The sequence below is a fragment of the Carcharhinus amblyrhynchos genome, chromosome 17, assembly GCF_965287045.1.
Source record: "Carcharhinus amblyrhynchos chromosome 17, sCarAmb.v2.hapA, whole genome shotgun sequence".
Classification (NCBI taxonomy): domain Eukaryota; kingdom Metazoa; phylum Chordata; class Chondrichthyes; order Carcharhiniformes; family Carcharhinidae; genus Carcharhinus; species Carcharhinus amblyrhynchos.
In genome coordinates, this window is record NC_137340.1 from 14,208,176 (window position 1) to 14,227,917 (window position 19,742).

General features: G+C 39.2%; 2 protein-coding genes across 2 annotated transcripts in view; one reads left to right on the top strand and one right to left on the bottom strand.

Moving 5' to 3' along the window:
* rpp30 (ribonuclease P/MRP 30 subunit) overlaps positions 1 to 6,162 on the top strand; it is a 31,400-nt gene extending 25,238 nt beyond the window's left edge. The window contains exons 8-12 of the mRNA XM_080205516.1: positions 1,107 to 1,223; positions 2,250 to 2,279; positions 3,697 to 3,734; positions 5,161 to 5,240; positions 5,834 to 6,162. Coding sequence (XP_080061642.1) covers positions 1,107 to 1,223; positions 2,250 to 2,279; positions 3,697 to 3,734; positions 5,161 to 5,240; positions 5,834 to 5,946 — 378 coding nt within the window. The 3' untranslated portion in view covers positions 5,947 to 6,162. The remainder of the gene's footprint in view (positions 1 to 1,106; positions 1,224 to 2,249; positions 2,280 to 3,696; positions 3,735 to 5,160; positions 5,241 to 5,833) is intronic.
* A 2,034-nt stretch (positions 6,163 to 8,196) lies between these two features.
* On the bottom strand, positions 8,197 to 18,184 carry ankrd1b (ankyrin repeat domain 1b (cardiac muscle)). The gene is made up of 9 exons (XM_080205514.1): positions 18,071 to 18,184; positions 16,951 to 17,157; positions 15,998 to 16,129; positions 15,797 to 15,904; positions 15,604 to 15,702; positions 14,902 to 15,000; positions 14,070 to 14,168; positions 11,826 to 11,924; positions 8,197 to 9,505 (listed from the first exon to the last, which is right to left on the bottom strand). Exons 1-9 carry the CDS (start codon positions 18,095 to 18,097, stop codon positions 9,407 to 9,409), a joined length of 969 nt encoding a protein of 322 aa, XP_080061640.1. The 5' UTR covers positions 18,098 to 18,184; the 3' UTR covers positions 8,197 to 9,406.
* Between the last annotated feature and the right edge of the window lie 1,558 nt (positions 18,185 to 19,742).

Below are 19,742 nucleotides of genomic sequence, written 5' to 3' on the forward strand. Positions count from 1 at the left end.
CAGACCGTATTTTGAACATCTAGTACTGGATGAACAGACGTTTCCTCCAATTAAATATTGGGAAGACTGGAGCCATCGTTTTTGAACGCTGATCCAAACTCCATTCCTTAGCTACAAGCTCTGTCCCTCTCCCCAGCAACAGCCTGAAATTCAGCTAGTCTGTCCACAACACTGAAGTTGCGTTTGATCCAGAGAGGTTTACTTCAGATATTGTATTTGTACCATCACCGTGAACACTGATTGCCACTGCTTTAACATTGCCCAACTTTATCCCTAGCTCAGTTCATTTTTTTTAATTTTTGTAGCCTGAGTGTCACTGACAAGTACAGCATTTGTTCCCATCTCTAATTCACCTTGAGAAGGTGATGGTAAGCCAATGCAGTCTCCCTGGTGTAAGTACCCACACAGTGCTATTAGAGAGTTGCAGATTTTTGACCCAGTGACATTGAAGAAACAGTGATAATTCCAATGCAGGATGATGTGTGGCATGGAGGGGAACAGGGGAACTTGCAACTGGGGATATTCTATGCGTCTGCTGCCCATGTTCTTCTGGTGGGTAGAGGTCACAGGTTTGGAAGGTACTGTGAAGGAGCCTTGGTGAGTTGGTGCAGTGCACACCCTTGTTTTCAGATTCCTCCACGGCCTTGCTGCCAACTCCCCACTGTCAATCACTATAATCTTCTCCAGCCCTTCAGTGCTTGGCGATATCTGCACTGCAGTTCTGATCTGTTGCACATTTCCATTATTAACTGCTGAACCATTGGTGGCTGTGCCTTCAGTTGCTTTGGCTTTCTGCACCCCTCTGCTTTTCTACCTCACTCTTCTCCTTTAAGACACTCCTTCAATTTTACCTAGTTGACCATGTTTTTGTTCATCTGACCTAATAATTTCTTCATGTGGCCTGGTTTCATTCTTTATTTGTAATGCTCCTTTGTAATGTTAAAGATGCTATGTAAATGCAAGTTACTTGGGGTAAGAAATTAAATAATTAAATATGCATCTCAATTTCTAAGTATATAGGACCTTAATTCTTCCCCTACTCTTTCCATGAAAATGTTAATGGAATTGTTCATCATTTTGTTGTTCACTTTTTAATTGTATTTCAGGCTATTGAGAGAGGAATTTACTTTGAACTGGCATACTCTCCTGCCATTAAAGATTCTACAATGAGAAGGTATACCATTTCAAATGCACTCAACCTGATGCAGATATGTAACGGAAAGGTGAGAATGAGAGTTATCCTGTCCTTTCAAAATGCTTCATGAAGGTTATGGAGGAGGCAGAGGGAGCACTCTGAGTCTTGTTGAGCCATAATTAGAACACACTTTCTAAGTAGTTGCTGTGAAACCAAAAGTATCATGAACAATAACAAAACCAAAGTTCACGATTTTTTTTATGATGGCGACTAACTATTTGCAATTGCCTGAGAGGATCGTTCACAAAAATCTGCAGTTCAAGGAATTGTGTGTGTTTAATCACTGTAAATATACTTTAAGGGGCCATATTTGGAACATTTGCTGCAAAATCAGGAAACTTGATCTGTTTTGTAGCATCTGGAAGGGAATGTGTGGGTTGGGTTGTCATTTGTTCCAATTCCAACTTCTGCAGGCTCCCTGGCAGACAATTGAATCCTGACTTTGAGTAAGATTTTTGTTTAAAACTGGGCCCCAACACCCTTTGCTTTCCCTTGAGTTGTTTTTGATGTTTAACATAACATTGGAATTGTAACATTTGCTACCTCATTGCAATAAATTACGCGTTTCATTAACATCTAAAAGTTTGTTTATATGCTTCAGTTTTCTGTGTGCATGTCTCGATCTTTATTTGCTGTCAGCTGAAAGTGAGTGATAATGTATTTTGTTTCCTAGTTTGCTTATCTAAAAATTCTTCAGTGTGACTGACTGCTTATCCTGCTTGATGTTGCTGTACGCCTGGAAATCACTGACTTGGTTATTCAAATTAACATCAGAAAAGGGGCAATCCATGCCAAGTTCAATAGATCTTTGTGAGCAGCTTTCCTTGAGGTCAACAATCAGCATCATCACTTTGCTGCTGACAACAAACACTGAGCCAACGTATTAGCTACATTTAATTGGCCTGAAGTGCTTTGAATTGTATTCTTTCCAAACAAACCTTGCACTTAAGATTACCAAACATTTGGAGTTCCTGTTCCTTTTAGTGACATTGAAAATACACTACTGTATAAAATCCTGCAGCTGAATGTGATGTTTGTATTTGTATTTCTTTAGAACATAATTATGTCAAGTGCAGCAGAACGGGTAAGATTTTGATTTTTAATCCAATATTATGTTTTTAATCAAACATAAATTTGATTCTTTACAATTTGGCTCCTATTATGTCTAATAACTTGTCTCCCACTGGAGCAGTACCTTCTGCAGTAATTTGTTAATAGGCCAAGTAGGAGCTGTGTACTTGATCAGTTGTTTAAAATTCAAAAAGTTTCACATTGTGTTTGAAGCATTATATTTAAATCGTTTTGCAAGAGCAAGGTATTCATTACAAACTATAAAAGCAATGCTAATGATCCTAAAGCCAATGTGATGGCAGTTTATACTGAAAACACTAATTTTGTTGCACACCTGACCACTTCAAAAAGTATGACAGTATGTAGACTGGAATTACACTGTGGCAAAGATAACTGCAAAAGATTTTAATTAAGGGACTCTTAAGTTGCTGAGATGCAGCAATTTAGGATGTTGTGCTGTTTCTGGCTTGTAATGTAAGCACCTTCATTTAACAAATATATCTATCAATATATTTACATGAAGAGGTTAGTGTTTTCTGTAAATTACCATAAAGTTAGTTGTTTGTTTTGGTTGCAAGAGCAGAGAGCCTGGCATTTGACTTCAATTTGAACCAAGTGCTGCTATTAAATTCTTCACAATCCTCCCAACATTCCTACTATGTTGAAATCAGGATTGAAGTCTCCTACTGCAACTCATTCTTCTCCAGAATTTAAACTGAAATTATTTATTACCTTATATATTTTTCTGTTTACAATCTCAGAATTTTAAAACCTAAGCGTAGAATTGCCTAATGGTTATTTTTGTAAAATGACATCTTTCCATTTAGAATGATAATCAAGAATTTGTTTGATGGGACCTTGTCCTCCACATTCTTTTTAACTGGGAGTATGCACCTATTACAAGTGGAGAAGGCTTATAAAACTTTAACATCTACTACTTGATCATTTACTGTGTGTGAGGCAAATTGGTCTTCATGCTTAGCTTCTCAATTATAAAAAGGTGTTAATTGGTAAATCAGGTGCTCCACTAGTTAATTCAATAATTGAGCAATTCACAGGTTGAGTTCAAATTCTATAATGGCCTGTAGTGAAATTGGATTCAGTAATTTGTAAATTATCTGCCAATCTGGCTTTTAAGTGACTGTAATCCCAAATAGGATGGTTGACTTGTAATTACATATCAAGTGAACCTATAAACCACTCATCCATTAGAGCAATTGCTGAAAAGATGCTCACTGCTCTATTTCAGGCCAAATAGGCAATAAATGTGACCTTGCCAATGTTGACCAAGTCATAACAATGAATACAACAATATGGTACATCTTGGGAAAGCTCCACAAGCTGCTTATGTTTTGTGAAGTGTGCAAAATAATGTTTCAAAATGGATTATTTTTCTAATGAGAATATTAAAAGTTTTATTTTCTCTGCAGCCTTTGGAACTAAGGGGACCATATGATATTGCTAACCTGTATCCTTATCCAAATACATTTGGTTTAAGAAATATTTCTGCACTGTATGCATTGAGCTCATTTTAAATGCTTTTTACCTGTGCTTAATTTAACTTGGATAAAACAAGTTCAGCTTCTGTTTTATGCAGCAGTATATTGCATACTCGAGGGATTTTTTTAAATTACTTAAGCTCAACTTTCAAGGTCATCACTGGGAAATAGTGAAAAAAAAGTCTTGAATTAAGATTCTATTTCAGATTGGGTATATTTTGGCAGTAAATTGCATTAACCAATGATGCTTGTGATTGGTTTAGCACTTCTCGCATTCAAGGTCCCATTACTCTTTGTACGTTTACTTTCAAAGTTCAGTACTATGTACACATAAGAGCAATGTCCTGCAATAACAGTATAAATGAAGGAATAACTATTTTAGCTATTTTATGGAGGTTTGGTTTTAGGAAGGAATGGAGCCATTGATGCTGCAAAAAAACCTGCTTCAAATAATTACATGATTTGGAGATGTCAGTGTTGGACAGGGGGAGGCACAGTAAGAAGCCTTAGAACACAGGGTTAAAGTCCAACAGGTTTATTTGATAGCATGAGCTTTTGGCACGCTGCCTTCATAATGTGAGTGAAGAATTGGGTTCAAAAACAGGGCATATATAGACACAAACTCAATCACAAGACAATGGTTGGAATGTGAGTCTTAACAGGTGTAGACAATGCAAATGGAGAGAGGGTTAAGCACAAGTTAAATAATATTAGTCACCTGAATAGATAGGATTTTAATTTGACTATTCATCCAAAAGATAGACTCCTGTCAATGTAACATTTCCCCAGTGCTGCTCTATAATGTAGCCTATTGTGGATAGAAATCTAGCATTGGGCTTGAACCATGGCCTCCTTGCCCAAGTGTGAGAATGATGCTGACTAGACTAAGTGACAAATTATGTATGACTGAAAGTCAGGCTAAGGTTGAAATAAATAATACCCTATTCCCACTTGGAATCAACTTCCACCCTTCAGTTATTGTAGCACAGTTTCTGACAGCCAGGATATTAAGCTATTTATATTCTCTGCGGTTCACTGATCTAATCTTAATCTTACAAGGTCTTGCCTTGCAAATTCCATATTAAAAGCTTGTACTTTGTACACATCCCACGCACAGAATGCAATGTAGAGAAAAGAGTCAGTCGAATAACTAGTTTGACCATAATAAGTCCATAGTGATCAATTATTAAGGATACAGCAGTGAATTGCACAGAGTGTCTGTGCTGTAAAACCAGAAAGGATATTCAGTATGCTAATAGAGCTGTTAATTAGACAAACTTGCCTGTATAGTTCATGTTAAATAATAGAATTGTATATTGGTGAAAGCTGCTTATGGGGGGGTAAGAAAATATTGCTATGATATAACGATCTAGTCCTTGACTAAATTACTGCAAGAGGATTGCTTTTTGGTTTAACTGAAGGAGATGCCAAAGCTGCCGTGTCAACCAACTGTAGAGCAGCTCTTTTGCATGGAGGTAAGTAATGCACTCTAAGTCATTTAATATTTTTACCAGATTCATACAAATTGATTAATGTAGGTTTAATGGTTTCCCCATCCATTGCCTGCACCACAATTTGGTATCACAAGGGATTGCAGTATGGAAGGTGAACAGAACTTTGAAACAAATGAAGTCTATGATGCAGTATATTGGCAAGGGTAGTACTGTCAGAAAGGAATGCAAGAGCTTATGTAAGTTTAGGAACTCATGCAGTATTACATAAATGATCCCATATCCTACAGTATGGTGGAGTTTAATACAGTAGTGCTGTAGCATTGCTTTAACTTGACATGGCAATCTGGGTTTCAGTCACATACTCTGTTCCCAAGATTTTGTGGTCACGTAAAATAAATTAATCTCAAGTGCTCATTGTAGACTAAATATGGATATCATTTTACTTGACTAATATTTGCTTGATGTAAGTGATTATATAATTTTGTGTACAAAATGACATTTTCAAGGTGCCATTGTTTTCTGCAATGTTAAAATGAACAGGAATGGGCTAAAGAGCCTCCTTGCTCCATGACTTAACTCACTTTAAACTAACTTTGAATTATGTTTTCAAACAGAAACCAGAAAGACTGCATTAGGTGTGATCTATACAGTAAAGAAAATTCCAGCAACTGAAGAGAAGGATGAAGAGAGACCTCTTTCCAAACGAGCCAAAACCAAAAGTGACTGATAGAAAAATGGCAGACAGATTTATAACTGGATTTCAAAATTTGCAAACATATACTTTTTTGTAATAGCTGCATTGGAATAGTGCAATGTTGACTAAATTAGTGCTTTTACCAATTGATATTTCATTCAGCAATGATCTTGAATGCAAAAATTAGAAGTTTGTGTCTATGTTCTGCAGTACGTTAAACATCTCAAAATAAAATTATTTTTAATCTGATTTTCTACTTTGAGAAATTTTCAAAGATGCTCATGGGCATGACTATCCTTAAGCACCACAATGCTCATAGTTCTCACTCATCTTGCAAGTTTTAATTAAATTATTTTAGAAATAAATATGACTTACACTTCAGATATCAACAACAGCTTGCATTTATTCCTTGTACAGCAAAGATTGGCTATTTTGCAGACAATTGCATGAAATCTTACCAACCTGAATTATTGTGTGGACCAATTAAGAAAGGAGGATTAGTAGATGCTGTTCAAGTTGCATCTTCAAAACAATGTCATTGACCCATTATTTTTTATGGATCCCACCTTGTAAATCTGTAGTGGGCCTCAGGATGTTGTAGTGGCCTATATGGTCATCTGCTTTCTGTATTTGCATATTCTTTCTGCTGTTGTAGAGTGAAAAACATAATCTATGATAAAGCCAGTGTTTGCTCATGCCTGAATAAATTGATTTTTTTTCTTCTATGAGAACATGGAGGCAATTTGGTAAAGGTCTAGCTGTTTTCAATTGCAGGGGAGACCAGAACTTAGCCTCATTAATATGTCACTAATTAATCCAATAGTAAGTTTAGAAGAAATTTAATTACCTGGACAGTGGTTAGAATGTGGAACTCCGAAAATCAGTAGTTAAGGCAAGTACCATTGATGCATTTATGATGAAACTGTGTGAGAAAAGAATGGAAGGATGTATTGATGATCATGGGGTTAGATGAAGGGTGGGAGGTAGCCCATGGAACATAAATTGCAGCATGGATCTGTTTGACAGAATGGCCTGCTTCTCTGCTGTAAATATGTAAAATTAACATGAGGCAATAAGGGAAAGGAAATTTAAAGGCATGAGCATACACAGGACTTGAACACCAAGATGGTTGCAATCTGGAAACAAAAAAAACTGGCCAAGGCAGCTTTTGACAGTAAAATAGTAGGTTGACACTAAAAGCAAAGAACACCCTAAAACTGTTCAACTGTCATTATCCTCCCTATTCCTGTGACATGCAGCCATATCCATCATCCATTGATTGAACCTAAAGTTAAGTTAAAGCCAGCAAGATGAAAACTGCCTGTTTGAGTAATAGGGCATTGTTCCTCAAACTTAGGTTGTCCTCAGGAATGTGATGAGAAGTTGAAGTAAGAAATGATTGGACTTGGGGTTACACTTGCAGATGTGTTATCACAATCCTGTATTTGGTATCTCCAATGTAGAGGAAGCTGCAACATTAACAGCAGATATAGTTTGGAGGGAGTGCATGTAACTTGGAAGGAGATAAGTGGATAGATGTTGCAACTGTTGTATTTGCATGTGAAGCTGCCAGTGGAAGGACAGCAGTTCATAGGGTTGCCAAAGAAGCCAATCAAGATTTTTTTTTTGGGGGGGGGGGGGGGGTCAGGAGGAATTGGGAAGGTGCATTTATTAAAGTAATGGAGATGGCAGAAATGTGAGGTGTTGTGGTGAATGTGGTTGGTGATAGGGGAAAGGAGTACACAATCCTGGTGAAGTTATGATGGATGAGGAGGAAAAAATGTGAAATAGGAAAAGACCACAACAGAAGAACCTCAACTGAGTAAAAGACATTGCCAATGTTCTGGTATGGAAGGTGACATCAACATAAATGTTACAAGCAGGAGAAAGAGGAAAATGTATTTTAATAGTTGTGGGAATTGTTCTGCTTCTGAGAAATTACTAGAAACTTATGATTTGAGATAGAGGGTGCCCTTAACACCATGTTTTATTTTGATGTAAATGCATGATTAAAGTTGATCCTCTGTGCAGGTCTAACTTTTCAGCTTGATCTCAATTTCCATTTCATGGTTTTCATAAGTGCTAACCCAATAATTTTGACCATGCTCTTATCACATACTGAATAGACAACGTTAACCTTGCAGCAGAAGATTGGTGAGCCTTTTGAATTGCTTAATCACTTTCCTATTAGGTTGCATTGATCTCTGATCTGTTGTTTTTGTATCCCTTATTTTCAAAAATGTCAGCACTGCTATGTGAATACAGATTACAAATACAAGCATGTCCCATGTTCATACTTTTATTTTTGTTCTGTCTACAATGTTTTCTGAGAAAATCTCAGGTAAAAATCCAGAAAAGGACCATACAAAAGCTTTTAAAATAGAGCTCAATGTAACACAAAATATATCAGCAATTGTCCCTTTTAGCAGAGGACACGTGGATAAACACAGACTCCGTCTGGGTGATGGAGCTCCAAGTATGTAGTCTTGGGCAGTCTGCCCACAATTAGCTAAAAGCATAGGCTGGGCACAAGACCCCGCCAATGGTGCAAACTCCTTGCCTACACTTGCTAAAATCAGGTTGCCATGTGTCCATATGTGTGACACTACAAATCCACAAGTTTCCCTGCCCTCTTAGCAACAACCAGTATCAAAAAATCATTTCTCCAGCTAAACACAATCATTGTGCCATCCAGATGTTCATTAATATTTTGTCAGAACTATTGGAATCATATCCCATTTTTAAAAGTAACCTTACTTTTTTTACTTCAGTTGCAGATAAATAGTAAATGCTTAAAATGTGTACAAAATTTACAAATTTAAAACCTATAAATATACAAATTTTACATCATAAATACAATCACATCCTAATTGTTCAATTCATAAGCTTCATATTTCCTAACTTACTGACTTCCCATAAGCAGTACTTAACTCGCACCTTCATTTCATCCAAGATCCCACTTTCATATTCAACTATTTTAAAATTACTTTTAATAATTGAATTACCATCCCAACAGACATAATGGGAGAATATTATGGAACTTAATTACATCATTGCTGATTAGATATCAAATAGTGAAATCTTTCAAGCAAGTGTTTAAAGACCTTATTCCTCCCAGTACATCTAAAACTTCAACCATGAGCCAATAAAACATTCCAGCTTTCCGATCTCCAGTGTCTCCCAGCCTTGTTCCTTCAATGTTCAGGAATCCCAGAGCAAACTGTTACCGACAGTCAAGATGATGAACAGAGATTCCATTTTTTTTAAAAACAATCTTGCCTTCTCGGGTCCCTTAGTCCGTTTTCATCAAGTTATGAACTGAAGCAATTGCAATAATCACATTACCACAACAAGTTTAAATGATTAAACTCAATTCTAATGTCAAATCAATTGTGGGTGTTGGAAGTTCTCACAAATTGCCGCATCAGGAGAATGCACCTGGCATTTTTGGGGAAGGGGAGTGGGATGTTGCTTTTTCGCATTGCAGTAAACTTCACTTTGGTGACTTTTGAGCGTTTTCCATAAATTGGTTAAGAATTTCCTTTGTGCCAGTTTGCCACTGTAGAACAAGATCTAGCGGTGTCTGTGCATTCTGCAATAAGACAGCACCAATTACAAAATGCTTCTATTACAATTCAATATTTTAACAAAACTTCTAATATGTTATTAAAAGTTCATGGAGATACTTCACTATATTTATTCTTAAAACTTCCATTGTGTTACAGTGATTCCATAATATGTACAAAACAGGAAAGACTGAAATGCCTCACCCAATTTGTATGCTTTTCCTGTTCTAATTTCAGACCTGATGCACAGGTTTTCAAACCAACTTCTAAGCCCTTTGATAGCCTCCCTCTCTCTGCTTTAGCCATTTATGTGTTCTTTGCCTTTAAGGTCTTTAATTTCTCTTGAATTGTTCTATTATCTGATATAAACATCTTGTTATTTAATTTTTTTAAAAAAAAATCTATGTATTTTGTTTGAATCAGGGACACTTTCATTTCCCTTATCCTCTCCTAGTTTTGAGTACGTTAAATGCTAAAACATATTTAGTCTTCAGTTCTGATGAAGGGCTTTATCTGGAAATATTTAAATAGTGTTTTCTCCAATGCTGCGAGTGTTTCCAGCTTTCTTTAAGAGGAAATACACTGAATTCTTAATCTTTTTTGCAAATTTGTGCCAAAAAAATTGTGCTGTTCCATTTTTGAGTCCAGAGAGCTCTCCCCAGGGACTACTGGGCAGCAGGGTGGCACAGTGGGTAGTACTGCTGCCTCAGCACCAGGGACAGGGTTTAATTCCCATGCTAGGTCTCTGCACAGTTTTTGTGTCTGCGTGTGTTTCCTCTGGGTGCTCCGATTTCCTCCCACAATTGGAAACTTGGGCTGATTAGGTGCATTGGCACTGCTAAATTCCCCCTCTGTACCCAACCACTGTGGCAACTAGGAGATTTTCACAGTAACTTTTTTGCAGTATTAATGTAAGCCTACTTGTGATACTAATAAATAAACTTTTAAAATTTTTGAATTTAAAGCGAACAGCTTTGTTGAAATTAGACCTGTAGATTTCACATAGCCTGCCTGTCAAAATAAGGATGAGCATATGTTGAATGTAATACTGATTGGCACAGCAATGAATTGGTATTATAGTCAGAGCACACTTTATTCAGTAGTACAAGGACATGTTTAAACAGGCTCTTTAAACTTGTCAAACTGATTTAAATGGTCTGGATTTCAGAGTAAAGCTGTTTAATTCACATTTTGCAAGTCATTTTAAACACTGAATTTGCGTTTTACTCTGCTGTTTATGCTGCTAAGGGAAATTGTTGGGCATTTCAAGTTTTCACTTATGAAAAGCTACTTAAGATTACCAGTAGATTATATTCACTGATTTTTGAAGATTTAAATCTGATTTATTGTATAGCTGCTTATAATGGACAAATTAAACAATACCATTTTCAAGTAGCCTACCTAAAAACAAAGGTTGAATTAACATTGAAGATCAATGACAAATGTATTGCATGCTTGGGTTTATTGTGCAATCTATTTAAGGAAATCCCACTTGCCAATATTACTTACTGCAATTTAAACAAGGATGATGTGAAGGATTAAAATATTTATAGCCTTATATTCCAACACAAATGCTACTGTGTGCTTAACCAGAAAAGAAAATCTGTGCTTTCTCGTACACTTTTAGAAATAACACGTACATGAGAAACAAAATGCTCCATCTAATTATCATTTTACATGATTAATCACAAATAAGGTTTTTAATGTCAGATATTTAACTTGATTAAATCAGATAATTAAATTTCAAAACAGAAGTCCCTGAATTTAAAGTCAAATCAACAAGATTCACTCTGATACTATTCTGATCCACATCTGGAGCTGACTGCTGAACAAGTTCCACAGAGAAAGAACTACGGAGGACAGAGCTACTGCCGCTAACTTGATCCTTTCTCGTGTCACAGGGTTACAAGTGCTTTCGTTGTTTCCAAATCGCTGATTAAACCCAGAATGTTCTGGTTATGAAAGAACACGGGTTGGGGAAGGAGTGTAATTCCTCCGGGCCAGGCCTTCTACTGAGGGAAAAGACCCAGAGAATAAATTACCCCCATGACTATACGATGTACTGGTGAGCAGCTGATAGGCATTCAAGAGAAAATAAAACCCGGAAATCAAAGTAGTTAGTTTCCAGTGTGTCTAAATGTTATTAGTGTTTGCTATTTATCATCTTCAAGTGTGTTTTAAGCTAACTCCTGGTCATGTTGTTTGGTATCCACCGGGCACCCTTGTATGATAGATTCTGCAAAATACGTGATTGTTTTTTAAAATGGCATTTTCAAACGAATCTAGTTTTTACAAACCCCACTTCAAATCTTGCAAGTGAATATGACTGTTGATTATTACACTTACGCAGTTTTTCAAAGTTGGGTTGGCTCCGTAAATCATCAGAAGCTTCATCAGTCGGTAACGGTTCAGTCTGACTGCATCATGCATCGGAGTGTCCCCTTCCTTCAGAAAGTAACATTGGGAGATAACGGTTACTAATCAGTCAAATCACTTTTCATCACAGGCAGAAGCTCAGCCCCATTGTTTAAAATTCTCCTAAATAACCACTGAAAAATTTTAGGGCGAGCGCTTTCTCTCTCACTCACTCCCACCCACCTTCCCAAGTAAACGCAGTTTAGGCATATGTTGGCAAAACGACTTAATGAACCAGTCATTGATGTAAATGTCTCCATTGCCATGCAACACACAGAATACAGGTACCGTTCCTCAATGAGAATGGTTACACTGCTGAAACAATTGTAAGTTCCCGGAATGAAATATTAAAACCTGGGTTGATTTTTGTCTTTCCATTCTCAACCCCCTGTTTAGGCACAAGTCCTGATTTGATTGCTCTCTACTTGACCTGAAATAAGCTGCAAATGTTCAATATTTCCCTGGTTCAGAATCACCTCTTAGTAAGATCCTGTGTCAAGAAGTCGGTGCAGGAAAGTCAACCTTTGCAGCGACAGTGGATAACAGTGGCAGTGCCCTCAATTTTGACACTGACTGCCCAAAACAGAAACTCAAGGGTTCCAGTCAATAGTCATTCTTGCTGGCAATATGACAAGTAGTGTACCCTTTCAGCATTCCCTGAACTGTTTTCAAAGTCGCTGATCCTCTAACCTGAGGGGGCTGGACTTACATTAGGTTATAAGTTTATAAATGTACATAGAAGTGTATATCATTGATGAATTTAAACACTTACAATTCCATCTTTTACAGAAGAAATAATTCCAATATAGTCATAGAGGTTTACAGCATGGGAACAGGCCCTTTGGCCCAACTTGTCCATGCCGCCCAGTTTTTAACCACTCAGCTAATCCCAATTGCCCACGTTTGGTCCATATCCCTCTATACCCATTTTACCCATATAACTGTCTAAATGCTTTTAAAAGACAAAATTGTACCTACCTCTACTACTAAACTCAACTTGTTCCAGACACTCATTACCCTGTGTGTGAAAAGATTGCCCCTCAGACCTTTTGTATCTCCCCCTCCCCCCCACCTTAAACCTATGCCCTCTAGTTTTAGACTCCCCTACCTTCAGGAAGAGATATTGACTATTATAGATCTCTACAAGATCACCTTTCAGTCTCCTACACTCCAGGGGAATAACGTCCCAGTCTATCCAGCCTCTCCTTATAAACTCAAACCATCAAACCTGGTAAATATTTTCTGCACTCTTTCTAGTTTAATAATATCCTTCCGTAATAGGGCAACCAGAGAACTATACACAGTATTCCAAGTGTGGCCTTACCAATGTCTTCTACAACTTCAGCAAGACCTCCCAACGGCTGTATTCAATGTTCTGACCAATGAAACCAAGCATGCCAAACGCCTTCTTCACTACCCTGTCCACCTGTGACTCCACTTTCAAGGAGTTAGGAAACTGTTCCCCAGATCTCTTTATTCTGCAACTCTCCCCAACACCCTACCATTAACTGAATAAGTTCTGCCCTGGTTCGATCTACCAGAATGCATTGCCTTGCATTTATCTAAACTAAACTCCATCTGCCATTCATCACCCACTGGCCCAATTGATCAAGATCCCATTGCAATCCTAGATAATTTTCTCATTGTACACAATACCATCATTCTCAGTGTCGTCTGCAAACTTATTAATCATGACTCCTAAATTCTCATCTAAATCATTAATATAAATGGCAAATAACAGTGGATCCAGCACCAATCCCTGAGGCACACTGCTGATCACAGGCCTCCAGTTTGAAAAACAACCCTCTACAACCACCATCCGTCTTCTGTCATCAGGCCAATTTTGTATCCAGTTGGCTTTCCCACCCTGGATCCCGTGGGATTTAACCTTATGTAACAGCCTACCATGTGGTACCTTGTCAAAGGCCTTTCTAAAGTCCATGTAGAGAACTGCCCTCATCCACCTTCTTGGTTACCCCTTCAAAAAAAACTCAGTCAAAGTCATGAGACATGATTTTCCACTCACAAAGACATGTTGACTGTCCCTTATCAGTCCCTTCCTCTCTAAAAGCCTGTAGATCCTGCCTCTCAGAATACCTTCCAACAACTTACCCACCACAGACTTTAACAGCCTACGTAGATAGACATACAGATTTTACATGCATTAATACGTACTATATCTCTGGCGTTCAGATCTGCTCCACATGCAATAAGGTGTTCAGCACAATCATAATGGCCTGTTCGGACAGCAACATGTAAAGGGGTACTGCATAGCTGTATTAAATAAGAAACAGAAAGCAGTTATTGGCAAATCAGTGCCTGATTGATGATGCCATTTTGAAATCCCAAGCTTCGACCTTCACGCGGCAAATAGTTCAAACTGAGAAGTTAAGCACTGGAGTTGGACTCTGCCGCAACAACCCCTTCCAATGTGGACACCGTGACTCTCCCCTGTGCAACTGTGGCAAAGTGGCACATATAATCAACATGTGCACTGACCTGTGCTTCAGTGGTAATGTCACTGCCCTATACCAGGCTGATAAGACTGCCAACTAGAATCATAGAACACTACAGTGCAGAAAGAGGCCATTTGGCCCATCAAGTCTGCACTGACTACAATCCCACGCAGGCTCTATCCCCATAACCCCATGCATTTTACCCTAAGCTTGTTCCCCTGACACTAAGGGCAATTTAGCATGGCCAATCCACCTAACCCGCACATCTTTGGACTGTGAGAGAGGAAACCAGAGCACCTGAAGGAAATCCAGCAGACACAGGAGAATGTGCAAACTCCACACAGACAGTAACCCAAGCCGGGAATTTAATCCGGGTCTCTGGCACTGAGAGACAGCAGTGCTAACCATTCTGTCACCATGCTGCTAGCTGAAGAATTTCAAACTTGACGCCTAGCCGTTCATCAGTGCATACGATAGTAATAATATTGGCAAACTGACTTTATTACAAGTGAATCTTGGCATGATATTTGAGTATATGGATAGCTGCTCACCTTGTCTTTGGCATTTACATTTGCATCTTTGTTTAATAAGGTCTTCAGCACTTCCAGATTACCCCCACGGCAGGACCAATGGACCGCTGTTGCACTGAGCTGCACCAGAAGCAAGTTTAATTAATTAATTATCACGGTTGTGAGTAACCAATATTTCACAATTAATGCAAATTAAAAGTGCCATGAAATAATGGGCAATCACATAATGCAGCATTATACCATGTGTTCACAACCCATTTTGTCCTGTATCCCTTCTCAAAGCAGAACAAGATTATAGATACATAGGAAAGGGTCAAGGTATTTAGTCCCTTGAATCTACTTTGCCATTCAATAAAAATGTAACATGCACTGATCTTTCCTCTAAATACTTTTAGATAACACATTTCTATTAATTTCAGACTTTAATGTAAAAAAACTGAACATCAATTGTTTGTAAAACAGCATTCACAACTTCCATTGCTTTTTGTTGGTAGAAATCTTTCCTAACTTCATTCCTGAAAAGACTGCCTCCCATTTTTAGACTACGTTCCTTAGTCCCATATTCCTCAACCAATAATGTAATGTAGTTCCTGAAGTGCAGGTAATGCAAAACACTTCATGCGGTCATCGTAAGAAATTATTAAAGTTAATATTCCCTCAATCACCCATTCACCATTAGTGTGTCTGAAAGATGTAGACAGATATTGATGATCTGATCAGTACCATATCTCGAAACTCAATGGAGGCTCCAGCTTCTAACAGTTTCAGCACAATCTCTTCATTGCCCTCTGAGCAGGCCCGGTGCATGGCAGTTCTGTTAAACTATTAAAATATAAAAAAAAGAGGGATTGTTTCACTTCCTATAATTGGCCAGAATTACCAAAACTATCATTGATAGATTGGATTGGCTCGTTACCTGATCGCACACATCTGGATGCCCCCCGTCCGCCAGGTATTTCTCGATCACAGCTGGTTTATTGTCCACTGCTGCTTTCCAAAAGGTCTCCACATCGACAGGTCCAGTCTGGAACAAAACACAAGGAAAGCGTTACTTTTCTTTTTAAAGAAAACCAGCTCCATTTCTTGATTTCCTAACTTTGAGGCTGTGTTGACTTACGATGGGTTCAGGTTCCTCCTCGGCCGGGCGTTCCACAACAACGGCCTTAGTTTGCTTCTTCTTTTTCAACCTGATGATGAACTGCAGATCATCAATGGTTTCAAGTTTCAGCTTCTGCTCCGCTGGCTTTACCTAAACACAAGGGCAATGGTTAGTGAGGGCTGAGTACATCCTGGGAGACAAACTCACTGGAAAACCTAAGAAGTTGAAATGAAATGCTGGGAATGCGATGGTTCGATTCCTGCCACGCAGATAGTGGAATTTGAACTCAATAAAAAAAATCTGGAGTCTACTGATGTTCATTGTGGGGTGGCACAGTGGTTAGCATTGCTGCCTCACAGCGCCAGAGACCCAGGTTCAATTATTGGCTTGGGTCACTGCTTGTGTGGAGTTTGCACATTCTCCCCATGTCTGCGTGGGTTTCCTTTGGGTGCTCCGGTTTTCTCCCACAGTCCAAAGATATGCAGGTTAGGTGGATTGGCCATGCTAAATTGCCCCTTTGTGTCATGGCTTCTAGTTAAGGTAAATGCATGGGATTGTGGGGATAGGGCCTGTGTAGAATTGTGATTGGTGCTGATTCAATATTGAATAGTACCCTTCTGCACTGTAGGGATTCTATGATCATGAAACCATTGCCAATTGTGAGGAAAAGATCCATCTAGTTCATTAATGTCCTTTAGGGTTGGAAATCTGTCCCTTGACTCTTCTGGCCTACATGTGACTCCAAAGCCACAGCAATTTGGTTGACTCTTAAATGTCCTCTGAAATGGCTGAGCAAGCCACTCAGTTCAAGGGCAACTAGGGATGGGTAATAAATGCTGGCTCAGCCAGCGACCCACATATCTCACCAATGATCTTTTTTTATTCGGATGACATTAGGTTGGAGCCAGAATCAAGCTCAGTTGGAGCTGCTCATATAATAGAGACTTGTTACATTTGCCTGCGGGACGTACGTTTTTGCTGTGTGGCAGTGGCTGCAGCTTCTCTTTCTGGTGGCTGTGGTTGGGTATGAAGGGGAATGCCTCTGTCCGGCATCTCACCCCATCGTGCTTCTCAACTGCCACGGCAGAACTGTATTCTCCACCCGCAAACTCTTCTTGCGCTCTCGGCGGCCCGGCCTTCCATCCCCCAGGTTTAACCTCACTCTTCTTGCCGGTCACCTGGTGGGGGAAAGACACTGAATGAATTCAGGGGGAAGGAGGTTCCCCCACACTCCAAAGTTCCAGAAAGTTAGCGTCCAGCGTATCCAGCCCCAAAACACAGCTAAACTATCATCAACTCTCAACTTTCCCAAATTGGAATTCAGGAAGAATGACTTTAACGGTGGATGAAATCCCACAGATAATAAACTGGCTCGATGCGTCAATTTGAGACATGTTTTTAAATAGCAAAAGAATCATGTCTGAATTCACAGCCTCCGTCACTTAATGGAATGAACTGCGATTAAAAGTCAGAGTTTTAGCTGATTTAATAACGCACCTTCCTATCTAAATAGTACATCATCATTGCCGTGCCCGTTTACACGCCAAGATATCCAGGGTGGTTGTACATCCACCAATAATGAAACGATGATACAAGCATTGTTCTCAGTCAGTGACTGATCATTGCCACGAAGAACAGAAAAGGCTGGCAAATCTCAGCAGGTCTGACAGCATCTGTGGAGAGAGAACAGAGCCAACGTTTGGAATCTGGACCTTTCGTCAGAGCCGTCCCTTCCACAGGTACCGTCAGACCTGCTGAGTTTTTCCGGCATTTTCCGTTTTGTTTCCGATTCCAGCATCCGCAGTATTTTACTTTTAACTTATCCATCGCCGCCATGTATCACATTGTTAATATATCCTTCTGTCTTATAAAACATTTAATAGTGACAATTATAAACAGTGCTGAAATAAACTCGTGCAAGTTCATATATAAGACATTCAACATTGTTCCTTTCACTTGCAACAATGAATCCTGCTTAAAAAAAAACAATTTACAATCTATTTATTAACTCTGCTGCAGGATATCTATCACCATGTATCGTTTGCAAAAAAAAGTTTTAATAAGAAGGATTATTTGCGTTAAAATTCCTACCAGATCTTCAACTCGTAGCATAACCATGGTGTTGGTAGTTCTTGGGGAGTAAAGCTCCTTGAAAACAGCTGAGTTCCTTCAGTAGCCAACTGCAAATTCTGATGTGATTCACAGCCTCTGTCTCCCTTATATATAAAACTGGCGCCTCTGAATGAGGTCATGTTCCAAGCTGGGCGCTTTAACCCCGGGCCCGATCAGGACCACCCGCTTCCTTGTCATTCTGGGCATAGTGGGAGGGGTGATCTCATGTCATAAGATCTTTTTAACCAGGGATGAAAGGCGCCTTTAACAGAGACAAAACTGCATATATTAAGCATCTGAAATGTAATCCATGTGCTATTAGAACTGACTAAAGAAGTAAACTATGCTAATCACGTTGCCACCTCATGTTTTGCGTGACAGCTGTCTTTCTGAATTCCAGAAATTTCTTCTCGTCAGCCCAGCAGGTCCCAGAAACAAGGAGAGGGTAAAATGCACTCATGTTGTAATTCACCTTGACTCACCGAATCAGGACACACATACACACACACGCCATGGATTGGGTATGAGTTCCGGTTACATCCTATGAGCACTTTAATATGCCTCTTTTACAGGAACGATTTGTCAGCGAGATAAAGATATAACCAGACAAGCAGTTTTATTGGCCGGTTCGAAGTTTCTACATGATTGTATTGTCAGTTCTCTTTGCCCAACTGGGATCAAGATCCCGGCGGTGCTGTGTGCGGTCACAGATAGTGGCTCATCATTTTCGGAAATACTAGTCCCCCCAGGGTATAAGGATCGCTCTCCACGCTAGGAAAAGATCGGTGTAAATAGGTGTCCCGTGCGGTTTATTGAAACGATAGTGAGCAATATAGTTCAAGCATAGAGGTATGTGCAAGGGCAGTCTGCTCACCACTGGCTTTCCAAACGGCGTTTACAATGGTTCATTTGACCTGACATTTGTTTCACTTTGCACAGATGCTGCTGCCTTTCCAGCGTTTTATTTATTTCTATTTGAATTTTGCTTTTGCTTGCCGTGGTCTCGCTTCATCGCTGTTGGAATGAACGATCCACCTGTTGTACTAAATGCCGTTTCAGTCATTCTATGTTTCTAAAACTTAATTGTAATTCTTCTACTTCGCATTAAGTTGATCTTTCTCTACACCCTAGCTATGACTGTCACATTCTTTCCTGCACTCTCTCCTTCCCTACTCTATGGACGGTGTGCTTTGTCTGTATAGCGTGCAAGAAACACTACTTTTCACTCTATGCTAATACTTTGTGACAGTAAATCAATCAGATCTATCTTCACTTCGCCAGGATTCACTGGTCTGTTTTCAATCCCGGTAAAAAGTCTGACAACACCAGGTTTTAGTCCAACCTATTTATTTGATAATATACTCGCAAGCTTTCGGGTTAGCCCCTTCGTCAGGTGAATCTTTTTCAATCCACAGGGTCCCCATCCCTTCCAAACACCATTTAGTAACCGACTGTGATTTCCTTTCGGCTGAATTGTATGAGCAGCCAAAGGAAAACAAGTTCCACAATGATCTGGATATGTTTGGGGTGGGGGGGGAATGAGGGAGGCGTTGTGAAAATTGGCAGCCCTCGTGTTTTACAAACATAACCTTCCCAAACCCATTACAGATCGTCAATTCGCTCAGCTTCGCAGTGTGCTGAGTGATGCTTA

Coding starts and splice junctions, on each gene's coding strand:
- ankrd1b (XM_080205514.1), bottom strand. CDS start 18,097: ATGGTTATGCTACGAGTTGAAGATCTG. Junction 16,130..16,950: donor CACTGCCACACAGCAAAAAC/GTACGTCCCGCA, acceptor CCTTGTGTTTAG/GTAAAGCCAGCGGAGCAGAA. Junction 15,703..15,796: donor ATCCAGATGTGTGCGATCAG/GTAACGAGCCAA, acceptor ATATTTTAATAG/TTTAACAGAACTGCCATGCA.